General features: G+C 36.7%; 1 protein-coding gene across 1 annotated transcript in view; it reads left to right on the top strand.

The window, feature by feature from the left end:
• The window catches only part of si:dkey-192p21.6 (uncharacterized protein LOC565246 homolog), a 51,909-nt gene that overhangs the window by 16,148 nt on the left and 20,697 nt on the right, over positions 1-15,064 (top strand). The window contains exons 8-10 of the mRNA XM_038284094.1: positions 7,332-7,408; positions 10,410-10,440; positions 10,527-10,687. Of these exons, the coding sequence (XP_038140022.1) occupies positions 7,332-7,408; positions 10,410-10,440; positions 10,527-10,687 (269 nt within the window). The remainder of the gene's footprint in view (positions 1-7,331; positions 7,409-10,409; positions 10,441-10,526; positions 10,688-15,064) is intronic.

Here is a 15,064-nt window from a genome sequence, read left to right as displayed (position 1 = left end):
ACGCCTCTGTGGAAACAGGATGCTGGTGTGGCTTTGACCTCCCCCTCGCCAAATAATTGATGTAATATTACCATCAACATATCAGCACACATCCACACGGTCATAGATCTCCTGCCAAACCAAAAAGCAAGAGGAAATTCAGCCGGACACGAATCACATCCAGCAGACCATTGCCTTCATTTCCAGCTGTGGCTCCTCTTTGCAGGAAAACCAATTTGAAACTGTTGTGCACATATTACAAATTTATAATGTAACATTTCAAAAATATTTTACGAGCCAAATCTGGGAAAAATAAATTTCAGCTTCTGAATTTTTCTATGACTTAAAGGAATAGTACACCCAAAACATGATTAGCCTTCATTTTCTACTCACCCCCATGCTGAACAACACTCTGGAGTACTTTTTTGATATCTCAAATGCATCTGGAGATCTGGGAGGCTTCTTGCTGTCTGCTGACATTCAAATAATGGAGGTCTATGGTGCCCAAGGCAGAAAGGTCCATAAAAGTCCACAAAAAACGTGTCAATATTCCTCCATACTGCTCGTCCAATGTATTCAAAGTGTCCTGAGTTGGTAGCGTCCATAATTTACTCGAAACGAAGTCATTTAGAATGTTTTTAGAGCATAAACAGTAGTGTATAGGATTTCCTAAAAGCGCGTTCACAAGTCTACGGAAACCGCGGCAGACCAAACCAGATGAAAGTGCGCAATCGCATAAACTACTGTTTATGCTCTAAAAACATTCTATATGACTTTGTTTCGAGTAAATTATGGTCGCTACCCACTCAGGACACTTGGAATACATTGGACGAGCAATATGGAGGAATATTGACATGTTTTTTGTGGACTTTTATGGACCTTTCTGCCTCGGGCGCCATAGACCTCCATTATTTGAATGTCAGCAGACAGCAAGAAGCCTCCCAGATCTCCAGATGCATTTGAGATATCAAAAAAGTACTCCAGAGTGTTGTTCAGCATGGGGGTGAGTAGAAAATGAAGGCTAATCATGTTTTGGGTGTACTATTCCTTTAACCTAAAAACTCTAGTTTAAGATCACAGGTAGTTTTTATGTACTGATGTCCTGACAGATGATACGGGAAATGACAGTTAATCAAACTGTGACTCAGCGGGGAAGATTAACACCGCAGGTGTCTCCTCAGCCCTGTGACTTATGATCCATAACTCTGATGAGTTACAACTTTCTGCAGAGAACAGACACATCCGTCACCTGCTATAAATGCTGAGACATTTCTGAAAGCAAAAAGGCTTTCCTTCTGAAAGCTTTTTCTGCTCATTGCTCAGGCTCTGTTGACATGATATACAGAGAAAACTGGGTATTGCTGCACGTTAATTTTATAAAAAGGATTTGTTTTTTTTAATCTTGTGCCACATTGCTAAAAGCCTTTCGTCAGGTTTTCTTCTCTGCTGAAAATCTCACCGTCAGTCGTTAGCTGCGACACAACAACAGAAGGAACAGCCATTACAATAACACCGGGGGCTTAGAGTGTCATTAACACCAGCTGGCTGACTCATTGTGTGCCTTATTTTAAATGAGATCCGGGTTTTCTGATCGAGTTTCATGCATCATTAGACAGACAGAACCTTGGCTCCTTTTTAACTCCTGTTATAATCTATTCAGAAAAACAAAAGGAGTGTCTGCCGGGAGGCGGGAACCTCTCTGGAGAGGTTGTCAGTCTGTCTCTGGGCTCCACAGACATACATGCACGTATTCATACCCAAAGACTAAGAGAAGCTATTTAACCTGGCAGCCATATTACAGTACAATAATATTTGAAAAATGCTTTTTTTTTTTCTTTCTTTTTAACAGTGTCCTGTCTGGCAAATAATTGTCATGATGCCAAAAAGAGTCCAACAGATTTTACTTTCCCTAGTGGAGCAGTACAGCAATTGCCATATTGCTCCACTTGTTTCATGCATATAAATTGCTTTATTATAATTATGCAGGGAGTTTTACAGTTTATAATGACACTGCAATGTAAATAGAACAGAAGAGGAAAAACAGAAGAAGAAAAAGAAAAGAAAAAATTGAGAAAAGATGAAGGAAAGAGGAGATAGAAAGGAGACAATAACAAAACATTTTCAGTCTGCTTCATCACCTGCAACGAGATGCAAAAAGAACAGCACAACCAAAAGACATGGTACGAGACATACAATAAAGCAACACCTTGAAACTATCGCTGAAGTAATATTATTTAGTCTGGCATGTACTCTATGTTACCTGAAGATTTCTTTCCTATCTTCAAGAAAATGTTTGTAGAGAACCCATCCATGCACAGAGAGAACATGCTAACTTTATACAGACAGACTGGGATTTGAACAATAGTAAAACTACAGTATGAAAACCTTCACTTTGGATTACAATGAGAAATCACATGCAGATCAAGATCACAACGATTTTAGGAGCCCTTAAATTGTTTGTTTGATTTGTTTTAATATATTGTAAAAGCTTCATTAAAGAAATAGTAAGTATTATTGATTCCAACTTTTAGATTTGATCCGACATTTGATTATAAACCACAGATGTTTTAATCGGACCGCGGTTCCTTAATACTCTTTTTCCATTTGGATATGGAATCAATTTTGTTTTAGTGTTGTTAAAAGCAAAAACACGTTTTGTAAATTTTGAAGAAATAAAAACACATTTTGTTAACTGAAATTTAAAAAAAAACTTTGAATTAGGTTTAAATAAACAAAATAATTCAAGAGTATTCATTTCTTTTTTTTTATTACTAAGATTTTATGATTTCAGTTTTTTTTATTTTATTTTATATTTTCCATAAATGATTCCTAAATGCTTCCAGGACTCCACCATGATCTACCTGTGGTGAGCATGTCAAGCATTATGGTGGGATCATGCTTTGGAGTGAAGAAAACTAACATTAGTCAATTTATTCATTATTGAATGCAGTAATGAGCTGCTTAGTGTTGCAGTGGGTAGCACTGCTGCCTTGCAGCAAGTTCCGGGTTCGATTCCCAGCCTGGGGTCTTTCTGTATGGAGTTTGCATGTTCTCCCTGTGCACGGATGGGTTCTCTCTGGTTACTCCCGTTTCCTTCCACAGTCCAAAAACATGACTGACATGAGGTTTGCTGCATCTATAGCAGGTGTTCTCAAACATTTCAAATATTTTTATTTATATTTCAAAATATATATTTACTTGAATCTATGTTTATCTATACATTTAAGGGGAGTAATTGATTTCTGAATGCTTTTTCATGACATTTGATTATTTAATTTATAATTTTAAATGATTTTAACGGTAGCTGCACAGAAGGTTCCGGGTTCAATCTTTCTGCATGGAGTTTGCATGTTCTCCCTGTGCATGCATGGGTTCTCTCAAGGTACTCTGGCTTCCTCCCACAGTCCAAAAACATGACTGTTAGGTTAATTGGTTTCTCTAAATTCTCCTTAGGTGTGAGTGTGCGTGTGAGTGGTTGTTTTTCCTGTTTGTCTCTGTGTTGTCCTGCGACGGACTGGAGACCTGTCCAGGGTGGATCCCGCCTCTCGCCTGTAGACAGCTGGCACCAGCACACCTCGCGACCCCAACTGGAATTAAGCATGACAGAAAATGGATAGATGGATGAATGCAGATTTTATTAAAATGTTTGCACCCAGTTTTTCTTCCTAAAAATGATCAGTTTTTAGTTTGTTTTCATTATATTTCTATCATAGAAAACACATCTCTTTAACAAAATGATTAAAAGCCCAAACTCACCATGATAATTATCCTCCTGATACTGTACGTGTGTATTGATGCTTATAAGTGCTTCATAACCGGTTTCACAGCTGCAAAAGAATCATTTATACTCAGTCCTACATATTAATTATGTCTTTTGGTGGATAAACAAATGCTCTTTGGAGAGCTTCACAGAGATATTAACAAGCTTAACTTGATTACAAGCAAAACAAAAAAAAGGCCTGCAGTCTTTGAATGCAACGCCAAACAAAGACTTCTCCTCATATATCATATTAGCCTTTAATTATTTCCCCTCATCCATAATTAGTTTCCTCACAGCAGTTACAGTGTAATAAAGCTCTCGTTTGGAATCAGACAGCTGGGTGTTTTTAATTAAAAAGATGGCCAGTAAGTGGTGAGATTGCAGCGATTTTTACAGGGTGTCATCTGGCTGCGGGGGTTTAACCTTTGTCTATGTTACTATGGCAACTAATGGATATGTTCGTCAAAATTTAACCGGTAGTCCCGGTGTATTTATGTGTGCGTATTTGTGTGAGACAGAGAAAGTGCCTGCTAGCACGTGTGGGACGGTTTTACTCTGCTTTTATAGCCCTTTGGAGATGATAGCGGACGATTAAAATCTTGTATCAGCAGGTTGGGGCTAAAAGAGCAGTAATGGCTTTGGTGCACCTCTTAATTGAATCCAGACAGAAAAACAAGAGGAGGCAGCGATAGATACAGTGCACCTTATCAGACGGCCCCGTTCTCAGAGCTTGTCCTAATCTCTTTATGGCCCCCAAAGTAACTCTTATTTCTTTTTTGTTTTGATTGAATTGAAAAGCACATAAACCTGTTAAAAAAAAATAAATCTCCCCTGCAGGTTTGTGTTGTGTAATGGCCTCTCCTCCTGTTTTCAAAAATGTTTCCTATCCTGTGCCCAACTCAGTGAAGCCTTCCATCACCGAGGCTGTGTTTCAGCAGCTTTGGCCCAATGCTAAAGCATAAAGTGTATCATATATTAGGCACAAAGTCTTTAGTCAGCAAAGCTGCCTGAGGAGATCCAGAGGACAAGCGCTCATTTCCTGAGTAATTCATAATGCTTAGATTGCATTACCCAGCAGTTGGACTTGTGACACAATAAAAAGCATATTGTCTGAGTTGTCCAGCTTCAACTCATGGGTTTATGTGATATTATGATCTCACTTTTATTCTCTTTGTTTTATTGTTTCTCTACTAGACATTTCTATAATATTTCATTGTTTGTTTCTATTAAGCCTCGCAGTGCCACGTCAAAGTATTGGCTTCGTACAGATCTTTTTTCTTTTTTTTTTTTGTTACAGTGAAATATTCAGAGGTGGAAAGGGTACCGTACTAAAAAATTGTAATTGAGTAAAAGTATCTTTACTTTACCTAAATTCTACTCAGAGTAAAAGTAAAATTACCCATCTCAAAATTTACTCAAGTAAAAGTACAAAATTACTTCATTTAAAATGTAATTTGAGCAGAGGCGTAGCCAGAAAATGTTTATAAGGGTGGCCAGGCAATAACCAGTGTATATAGGGGTGGCCCAAAGTGGATCTGCGCCAAAACCTCATGGTCAATCTACACTGTTCCAACAGGAAAATTAACGAGCAAAACATCCGTATTTTCTAAATAAAGAATGTATGAAATAAACTATACTTTCCCCAACCCTTTGCTAACAAATAGACGCATATATCCAAACATCTTTGCTTTCTAGACAAAAGGTATAGTGGATAAAATTATTTGAGGTTTGAGTTCTGGGGTGAACATCTTTTCCATTGTCATTACTTACTTACCTACTTTTATCAATAATCATTCTGCATAAAATTGATATTCACAACCACTAATATTGACATAAATTTATTATTAAGTTTTTATTAAAACAGTTATTTATCTATGATTTCACTGAAGACTCCTGGATGACTTGCGGTGATGCATCATTTCTACTTTACCCCATAAAACACAAAATCTAGTTCTGAAAAGAGCATTAATTCTGTATTTATCATATTTAATGTTAGTATATTGGTGTACATAATCAACCACAGTGTTTTTGTTGTCAAGTAATTGATAATATATGAAAAATTAAAGTGTACTGAATATTCCAGTTGAGAGTATTAGTGCTGCCTATGTCTGAATTAGAGGGGGAAAATGGTAGGGGTGGCCACAGGGGTGGCCAATGATTGGCTAAGGGTGGCCATGGCCACTCCTGGCCCCCCATCTAGCTCCACCCCTGAATTTGAGTAAAAGTTACTTAGTTACTTTGAGTTATTTAATGCAAAAAAAGGATGAGTCATGAATTGAATTGAGCACAAGGTGTTTTAATTGATTTCAAGGCGTATTTCAGTGGCCATCCACACTTGCAAAAGATCAGCTGGGCTAAAGATCATACTTCCTCACAGCACAAGGACAGTCACAACCTGAACCATAAAGTGCAAACAATTTTCAATCCTGCTGTCCAACAGACACCATGATAACTAACTTACCGCCACATTTTTTCGTAAATTGGATGTTGATGTTTTAAAAGCCGAAAGCTCCGTTTTGCTGGGCAGGCACATGTTGCACTGCATTATCACATTGTTCCCTTTTGTGCATTTGAAAACAAATAATCCTTCCAAATATGGCCAAGGGTTTTTCTGGCTTTCGTCTCCAGAATATGTTTCCTCTTCAGGCCTTTCCTCATCCATACTCCCTAAGTTGTGATTAGCAACTGCCATCTTCCGAAGCGCAGCACTGGATTATGAGACGATACAAAGGGTTAATGCAAGGCAGGGCCACATTTCATTTTTTCATCATCAGTATTTTTTTTTTTTTTTTTACTCAGTAACATGAGGGGGTTCTAAATGTAGCAAAGTAAAACTACTTAGGTTAAAATTTACTAGAGTACAAGTAAAAATTACATATTTCAAAAACTACTCAGAAAATTACAAATTACTCATAAAAAGTACTCAATTACAGTTATTTGAGTAAATGTAATTCATTACTTTCCACCCCTGGGAATATTTTAGATAATTAGATTCCAACAGACAAGTCTTTTCTGTGCAAATGCATGAAGCAGTTTTCCAGATTCTGATTTCAGCTCCAGCATGTGTGGAAATAATCCCCCTAAACCCTAATAAATGGTGAATGTTTCACCAGAAGTTCGACACTGACTGCCATCAAGTGTTTACCATCTCCGCTAATGAGTCTCTGTTACCTCTTTGGAGCAATTCTGATTCACTTTACGTAGATTAAATATTCGTCATTTTAACAACCTCACAGTGCTAAAGTGTAAAGTTTTAAAATTAGAGTACAACTAATTAAAGAATCGGAATGGGTTTTAATTAAGTTAGTTTAAAAATCTTTGAACGAAAATTTTCTTTAGACACTTTTTTATAGTCTTAGGTACCCTGATGTGTTCTGGGTGTGAACTTTATAGGAGCTCTTTGTCGACTCCCATATAAGTTAGCTTTGTCTAGTTTTGATAACATTGTTTACCTTTGGAAATATCTGGACACAGTGATTTACAATATTAGATACTATTCTTTAAGTCTGATTTACTCCATTTAATTCAGTCTATTCTCCTTTTGCATCATATATTACTAAAGTGAACACTTACCTTTGTTAAATCCTTGCAGGTTTGCTCTCACACTGATGGTGTTTGTGAACTATGGTGGAGGAGGCTACTGGTTCTTCCAGCATGCACCATGGAACGGTGAGGTGAAGGACAGAACATGCATGCATTTACTGAACCTGAACAGATTGTGCTCTACATGCTGAACACCCGATGCTGCAAAACACAAACAATCTTTTCTTTGCATGAACTATTGTCACCATTCTTCATCAATGGAGTCTGAGAGGACATATAGGGGTTTAGACGCACACAGTGATTTTTTTAATTATGATATGTGGACGTTTCTGTCAGAACTAGACAGAAAGAATGCACATACTTAAGAGCAACATAAAGCGACCAACATATCTGTCAATTTCTTTGAGTGTGGGAAGGAGCCAAACTATCCTATAATCAGAAGGAAATAAGAAGCAATTGAAATAAGACTAGCATGTTAGATAAGTTACTCATCTTTAAAAAATAAACATTGATCTTTTTGCTGCTATGCTTTTAGTTTAGATTTTTTTTTTGTTTCATAGCTGAAAATGTTTAGATTAAACACTTTTAATGACAGAACTCCAATTTTATGGCCTGATCTTCAAATTATAAATAAGAGGCGCTAATTTGCATGTGCAGTTTTTTAGTAAATGCAATACGAGGGGGGGTTGCATGTGAAGTACAAAGACGTGCAAACTTATTGGTTCCATTAAAATGAACAGACTGGGCGTTCTACAGGCAGTTTGAAAGAGAATGATTCAGGTTCAAAGCCATGAAGATGGAGGCAAAATTATTATATTCATAAAAAATCATATTCACCATGCCCCTAATATCTAATTCTTTGAACAAAAGTAAAAGAATCTAAAACGTAACTGGGCTCCATGTATAGTTATATTTTATTAAATCGAGGGAGAAAAGAATCTGTTTTGATACAGACACCCCCTTCTGACTTTCTTTCAACATGATTTTTTTTTTTTTTGTTATTCTTTAAGGTCCACAGTTATTCATAGAATAAATCCCAATAAAATAACCTTTGTTTGCAATGTAAATTTAGGAAAGTTCAAGAGCTGCTTCCTGCTTTTTTTAAGTGTAATTACCTGCCAAAGTCTAGCAAACCTTGTATTTTCTAGAAGCTTGTAGGTTTTGGTTGGTGAACGTCATGTTTTAATAGAAATGGTACAAATAACATAAAATGGCCAAAGATTGAAAATATCCTGTTGTCTATACGGTAAACTTACAAAAAGATTATTCAGATAATTGCCTGGTTTAAGATAAGAGACAAGAAAACTCTCCATCATGCCCAACAGCTTTTAGTTTTCATCCATTACTGTCCGTATTTTAGTATCCTTGTTGGGTTGCTGGTGAATATCTCCTCTTGACCAAGAGGCGGTTGACAACCTGAAAAAGTTGCCCCACAGAAAAGGAAAATATGCTTGTTAATAAACATTTGTATCTAGTATCGATGTAGAGTAACCATTATACACTGCAAAAATCTAAATCTAGATAAGTCAATTTTTTCTTAAAATAAGTGCATTTGTTCTTGAATTGAGGAGGTAAAAGAGATATTTTGCCAATGGAACAAGACAATTTACACTTAAAATAAGAAAACACAATTCCATTGTCTTATTTCAAGTGCATATTATATAATTATCTTAGTTTAAGACTAAAACTACTCATTCCATTAGCAAACTATCTCATTTACCTACTCAAATCAAGGGTGAATACACTTAATTTAAGAAATTTTTACTTATTTGTAGATCGTTTTTGCAGTGTAACTGTCATTCATGTTTGTCAGTGGGTGAGAGCTGGAGTACCTGGAGAGAACTAACGCAAGCACAAGGAGAACAAAAGAAACGGATATGGATTCAGTTCAGTTTATTTATAAAACATCAATATATCACACATGCTTTCCTTTAAGGAATCTTCTATAAGAACAACAGATTCTAGGTTAGGTATATACATTCCAGCTGATCCCAAAGAAGTCGAGAATAATCTGAACATTTCTCATTACAGGTTATATCAGGATTCTTGAGTACACTCAAAAATACGATGCATGTAATATTTAAAAGTGTTTTAGATCCGGCCTAAACAAAAACTAACAAAAAAAACATAAAGAAATACATAAAAACTGTAAATAATGGGAGAAAATTATAGCTAAATATAAAATTGAACTCTGTGTTTATAAAAAAATGACTAAAACATACTAAAATTATAGATTTCTACCCTTTGTTTTTTTTGTTTATAATTTGTTTATAATCTATTATAATTTTTTAACTTGTATCTTATTTTGAATTTTTATTACTTAAATGCTCATTTTCTAAAACACTTTACTTTGACCTTGTTGAATCCTGTGCCTTTAGTTTAACCATAGTATAAATAAACTAAACCTATTTCTAGAACCAATGAAAGCTAAACTAAAAGCATAGAACATTTTGATTAATAAAAACTAGCAAACTCATTCTACAAACAAATTAAAACTAACTGAATTCGAGTAAATCGTTAAATGGTTACAGCTAAATAAAACTAAACCAGGATGGAAACTGCAAAACAATGATAAACTTGTTCTGAACCTGTTTTTGTTTACAGTGCAGGAACTGAATAAGTGTGAATACAGAGCAAAAACACAATGGGAAAACAGTAGCAGTGAATTATTGTGCATAAGTTGCCTTAATTTTATTATTATTACCACTCGTTTTGCATATTTGCCTTGTTCTTCTTTGATTGCACATTTCCTAATAATCTGCACCCTAGTTGTGTGTTACTTAGAGCTGCTGTAACGAGTGGATTTCTCCATCCTGAGATCAATAAAGTCTGTCTTATCGTATCTAGGAGTACTTAAAGAAAAATAAATAATTAACAGCCCACAACTTTGTCATTCTTTCAGCTATCAAGTTGCTGAATGTTGTTGTAGCCTGTTGCCCAACTGGGTTTTAGATTATTTAGTCTTTCTATCCTGCCCCCAAAACCATGAGCTTAGCAAGTCATGTATTTAGGTATTTTTCTAAAAAATAAATCTAACATTTTTAAACAAAACAAAGGATCCCTGAATGAGAAGACTTTTAAAAGCCTAATTGAAGCCGTTTGTTAATAACCTCACTGATTGTTGCAGGTTTAACCGTGGCAGATCTGGTCATGCCCTGGTAAGTATACCCTGATATTTCCCGCTCCTATGACACCCTGCGTGAATATTACATGTTGAATAAATTCCTGGTGTTGTGTCTTGCAGGTTTGTTTTCATAATTGGGACTTCGGTGGTTCTGGCCTTCAGCTCCATGCAGAGGAGAGGAGTGAACCGCCTGCAGCTGCTGAGAAAAATCACCTGGAGGACAGTTGTGCTGATGATGCTCGGCTTCTGCTTCCTCAACTACTCTCCCAGAGACGGCCCATGTAGGTGTAGAACAAGCTGACAGATCACACAGAAGGCTCTTTAAACTGCGCGTTTATTTTTATTCCAGTGTCTTTACAAAATATGGGTCTGGGTCATTCAGTAAAATACCTGATGAGTTTATGATTAAAGCTAAATCTCCTGAGCTGAGATGGTGCTGAAAATCTCCATGGGATGCATAGTGGCACCCTTTTACGCATTATCTGTGGCGCTAATGGACTTTCCTGCACGGCTGTCAGAATAACTGGGTTAAGGAAAACGTTGTTGTGGAGATGCAGTCAAGGTCTAGCAACTGGGGACGTTTAACAGCAGCAAAAACAACCGCTATTTGGTAATGGGCGATTACAAACAGATAGAGTTACAGCTGGACTCTGCTGATCACAACAGCTCAGAGACTTTCACCATAAACGCTGGCTTTGCCCTCCGTCTCCAAGGGCGACTCTTGGCTTTTCAGTCCCACCGTTTCATCTAATAAGGGAATGGAGTTTCATTGGCTCTGTATGTTCAACCCTTTCAATGTCATCCTGAAGAGAAGGAGGTGTTAACCTTTATCAGAACCAATGACTCACTTAAAATAAACGTTCAAATAGCGGAGCCAATCAGGTTCATTTCAATGACAGAATATATATTTATATCCTGAATATTCATTACATAGTAGAAAATGATATATTTTAGATTTATAATAACTTGAATTATGTCTTAGACTGATATAAAAATATTTTTTTTTTATTTTCTTATTTCATTCCATTGCAGTTAACCCTTTAAAGCCCGATCCAAGAATAAAACAAAACAGAAAATTACTTTTTTTTTTTTGGTTTGAAGTCCTTATTTGGCTTTTTAACAAAATATGTAAAAAGAAAAAACAGAAAAACATTTTTGATATTAATAATTTATTACTATGCGATAAGTCAAGATTATTTTTTGTGTAGTCTTCTACTGGCTGTTATCAGGTATATCTGATTGTGTACAATAGGATTTTGAGCAAACTTTTTACCATTAAATTATGCAAAAGGTGTCAGACGCAAAACATTTCAGAAACCGTATGTATCAAATATGATACATTTGGCATTACAGGGTTAACAAAAAGTCACTGACACCCTCCACAGGTAGAGTCAGGAATAAAAGGTTATGGCGAAGAACCTATCTGGTCTAAGTGTAGTTATCAAGCTTTTCAGTAGCTGCACCCCCCACGCTTGAAAGGGCCGGACCCATGACTTTAAGAGTATAGCAGGATTTACTCAGACAAAGCAGTTGAGACTTTTTCCGTTCTTTTTATTTCCCCATTTTGTGGTTAGTCTTAACAGCAGTCAGGTAAAAACCTCCGGACAGGAAGACAGTTATGCTTGTTAGTGAACATATACTATTGAAGACAAACTATAAATTAAATCAAAATACTTGAATCAATCTAATCTTCATATCCACATGACAGTTTTACAAAATGTACCACAATATTGCACCTTGCCCAGACATTTAACCTTAAATACCATAAAGCACAGTGATGTTATGAGATGAGCCGAGGCTTCGAGGCGTGTGTCGAGTAATGGAGGGGGCGTTTCCCTGAAGCGCGTGTCGAGGCGTGATTCATTTAGGGGAGGGGCAAAAATTTATGACGTCCGAGGCCTCGCTACCGTGAAACCACGTGACAAGAAATTTGACAGGCATCTAAACAGCCTCAGTGTTCAGTCAAGATGTGGGAGTTTGGGTGAAAGTTGCTGTCAGCTGGATAAAGTTTGGATAGATTCTAAGGATAGATTGGTTGTTTTTTCAACCAATCTAGTTGGTTAAAACTAATTTGGTTAGAATAAACAATGTAATGATAAAAATTTGAGGAAACGACCGGAAAAAGTCAGTGTTAACACGTCATTTTTAATTAGTATTTTCCTTTCTAATATGGTTGCGTCATCTGTAAGAGACAGGCTTTCACTCTAGAGCTTGATGGTTCAAGACCTGTCTTTGAATTTTTGAAAGTTGGGATTAAACTTAATTCTTTTGGCTGATGAGACTAATTTGCATTGTTTTGCCCAAGTAAAAATATAGATTGGGTAAATGAGGTCGGTTTAGCCAAAAGATTGGTTGAACACAACTTCCAACCTGATTAAAATAAAAAAACGTGGAAAAACTAACATGTTTGAATAAAAATGACTAACACCTTTCATTTTGCTCATCATTACCCAATTTGCACAAACCCTTTCACTGTCTGCTTGAGTTTATATCACTAAAATGGCAGAAAAACTGTGCACCTTAAATGATTGTTTTAAGAAATTTTACACCAACCATTAATAATTTCAAAGAGCCTAAAAGGGGGGAAAAAAGAACAGTTGCAAAAAAAAAAATAATAATCACAGATTTTATTACAAACTGTAGTTCTGCTGTCCACCAGTAGGTGGTGACATGTTCCCATGAAGCCTCATGAGCTTTGGGGATCATTGAAGCAAATTGGCCAAACGGCTCAATGCCTCATGAGGCTTCATCTCACCATCACTAGCACAAGCACAACCTGATAAAGCGCAACATGGATACACATTTCCCAAATTATTTACACCACTGCAGACATTTTCAAATCAATGAGCATAAATCAAATGAGGAGGACTCCACTCAAATTACACATAATTAAGGAGCAGTAGCAGTAAGATCCTATAAAATTCAGATTTCTTACCGGCTGTCTCTTCAGTTTTTTGACATGGGCCCTCAATTCTCGGCAGCTACTTTTCAGCACGAGTGTCTCACACAACTTTCAAGAAATTAGCAGCTTCTTCTTCTTCTTCTTATGAGGTTTTAAGGCGGTTGGCAAACTTGTGAAATGTGCATTACCGCCACCAGCTGATATGGAGTAAAGCAAGGAAACAGGAAACGATTCACCCCAGAAACAAAAATAAAAAATAAAAAATCCTGTGTAACTTAACCCAACATAATAAATACAAAATCACATTTGCCCTTATAATTTTAATTTAACTTTAAGTCATCGTCACTCTGCCTGTTTCTGATGGTGATATTAGCAGCTGCTTTCCTAATTGTCATTTATGCTTTCACCAATGTGAGGCAAAGCATTTCAGGTGTGCACACTAATAGCCCCGCCCTGGGCTGCAGCCAATTAGCAGGTCAGTGCATATTCATGGAAAGTTAATTGGAAGGAAAAAATGCACTTAAAAAAGGTGCATCCTCTAGAGCAGGCATCCCCAAACTCGGTCCTCAAGGCCCCCTGTCCTGCAGGTTTTAGAGGTTTCCTTGCTCCAGCACAGCTGATTTTAATTGAAAGCTGATTAACAGGCTTTTGGTCTACTGCAATCATTATAACCAGCTGTGCTAAAGCAGAGAAACCTCTAAAAATTGCAGGACAGCGGGCCTTGAGGACCGAGTTTGGGGATGCCTGCTCTAGAGGCTTGTGAAGCAAATCTATTCAAGTTTTTAGGGAAGATTTTTTAGAGCAGCAGGAGTTGGTGCTTCAAGGGCCTCCACACAAAGCTGTATCCAACGTATGGATTGTTAACATTCCCCTGTGTAGAGCTACGGTTAAACCTAAACATCAGACACATTTTACCTGAGCTATGGAGAAAAATGACAGGACTAACTCAGAATAATCCAAATATGATATTTATTGTTGCATTTAACTCTGAAATCAAGGTACCAGGGAGTAAAAATAAAGGATTTACCTTTTGGAAATGTTGATAATAAATAAAAGCTTTTGGAGTGCACCTTCAGTTATATGGAAACAATAATGTTAGAATGAAGAAATCATTTTATAGTAAAGTGGTTGCAGTGCAGCTCAAAAAGCAAGGCTTTAAACTCTATAGCAGCATTGGTTTTTTTAAAACTTTATAAAAAACAAAAACTGAAAATTGAAACCTTTTTTTGCAGTGCCAATGATTTTTTTCTGTTTATGATATTGCTGAAAGTGCTCAGCCACTGAGAATAGACGGTTTTCTCCTAACTGATATTGAACATCAAAATAAGGGGATGGTAAACTTTCCAAAAGCATCAATTCCTCAAAAACGTAACAGTTTGCAGCTTTCGTTCGCCTTGCGGCTGCAGTTAAGTGTCAGCTCTTGGAGCAGAGAGCTGCAAATGATCTTTGTGGGGGGGTGTAACCTACAGATTCAGCTGAAGTGTCATCAGTAAGAGCTTCCTCTTTTCCTGCGAAAGGAGACACTTCCGCCTCTTATTTGATTTGTTGGGATCAATGATTGGGATCATATTGTTTTACAGCGCATTGTGTGACCAAGAGGACTTCAATTAACTAATGTGTAGATTACCATCAATCTGCCAAGCCAGCAGCCAATCAGAACCATGCAGATACATTCAAGACCAAGAGATAACCGGGAAACTTTAATCAGCTTGATTCATTCATTACCATATATTTCTGGACCTAATGTTGTCCATAT

Source organism: Cyprinodon tularosa, unplaced genomic scaffold (genome assembly GCF_016077235.1).
Source record: "Cyprinodon tularosa strain WSP-4 unplaced genomic scaffold, ASM1607723v1 ctg199, whole genome shotgun sequence".
NCBI lineage: Eukaryota > Metazoa > Chordata > Actinopteri > Cyprinodontiformes > Cyprinodontidae > Cyprinodon > Cyprinodon tularosa.
Note: the sequence above shows the minus strand (reverse complement) of the source record. Positions and strands in the feature narration are given on the sequence as shown.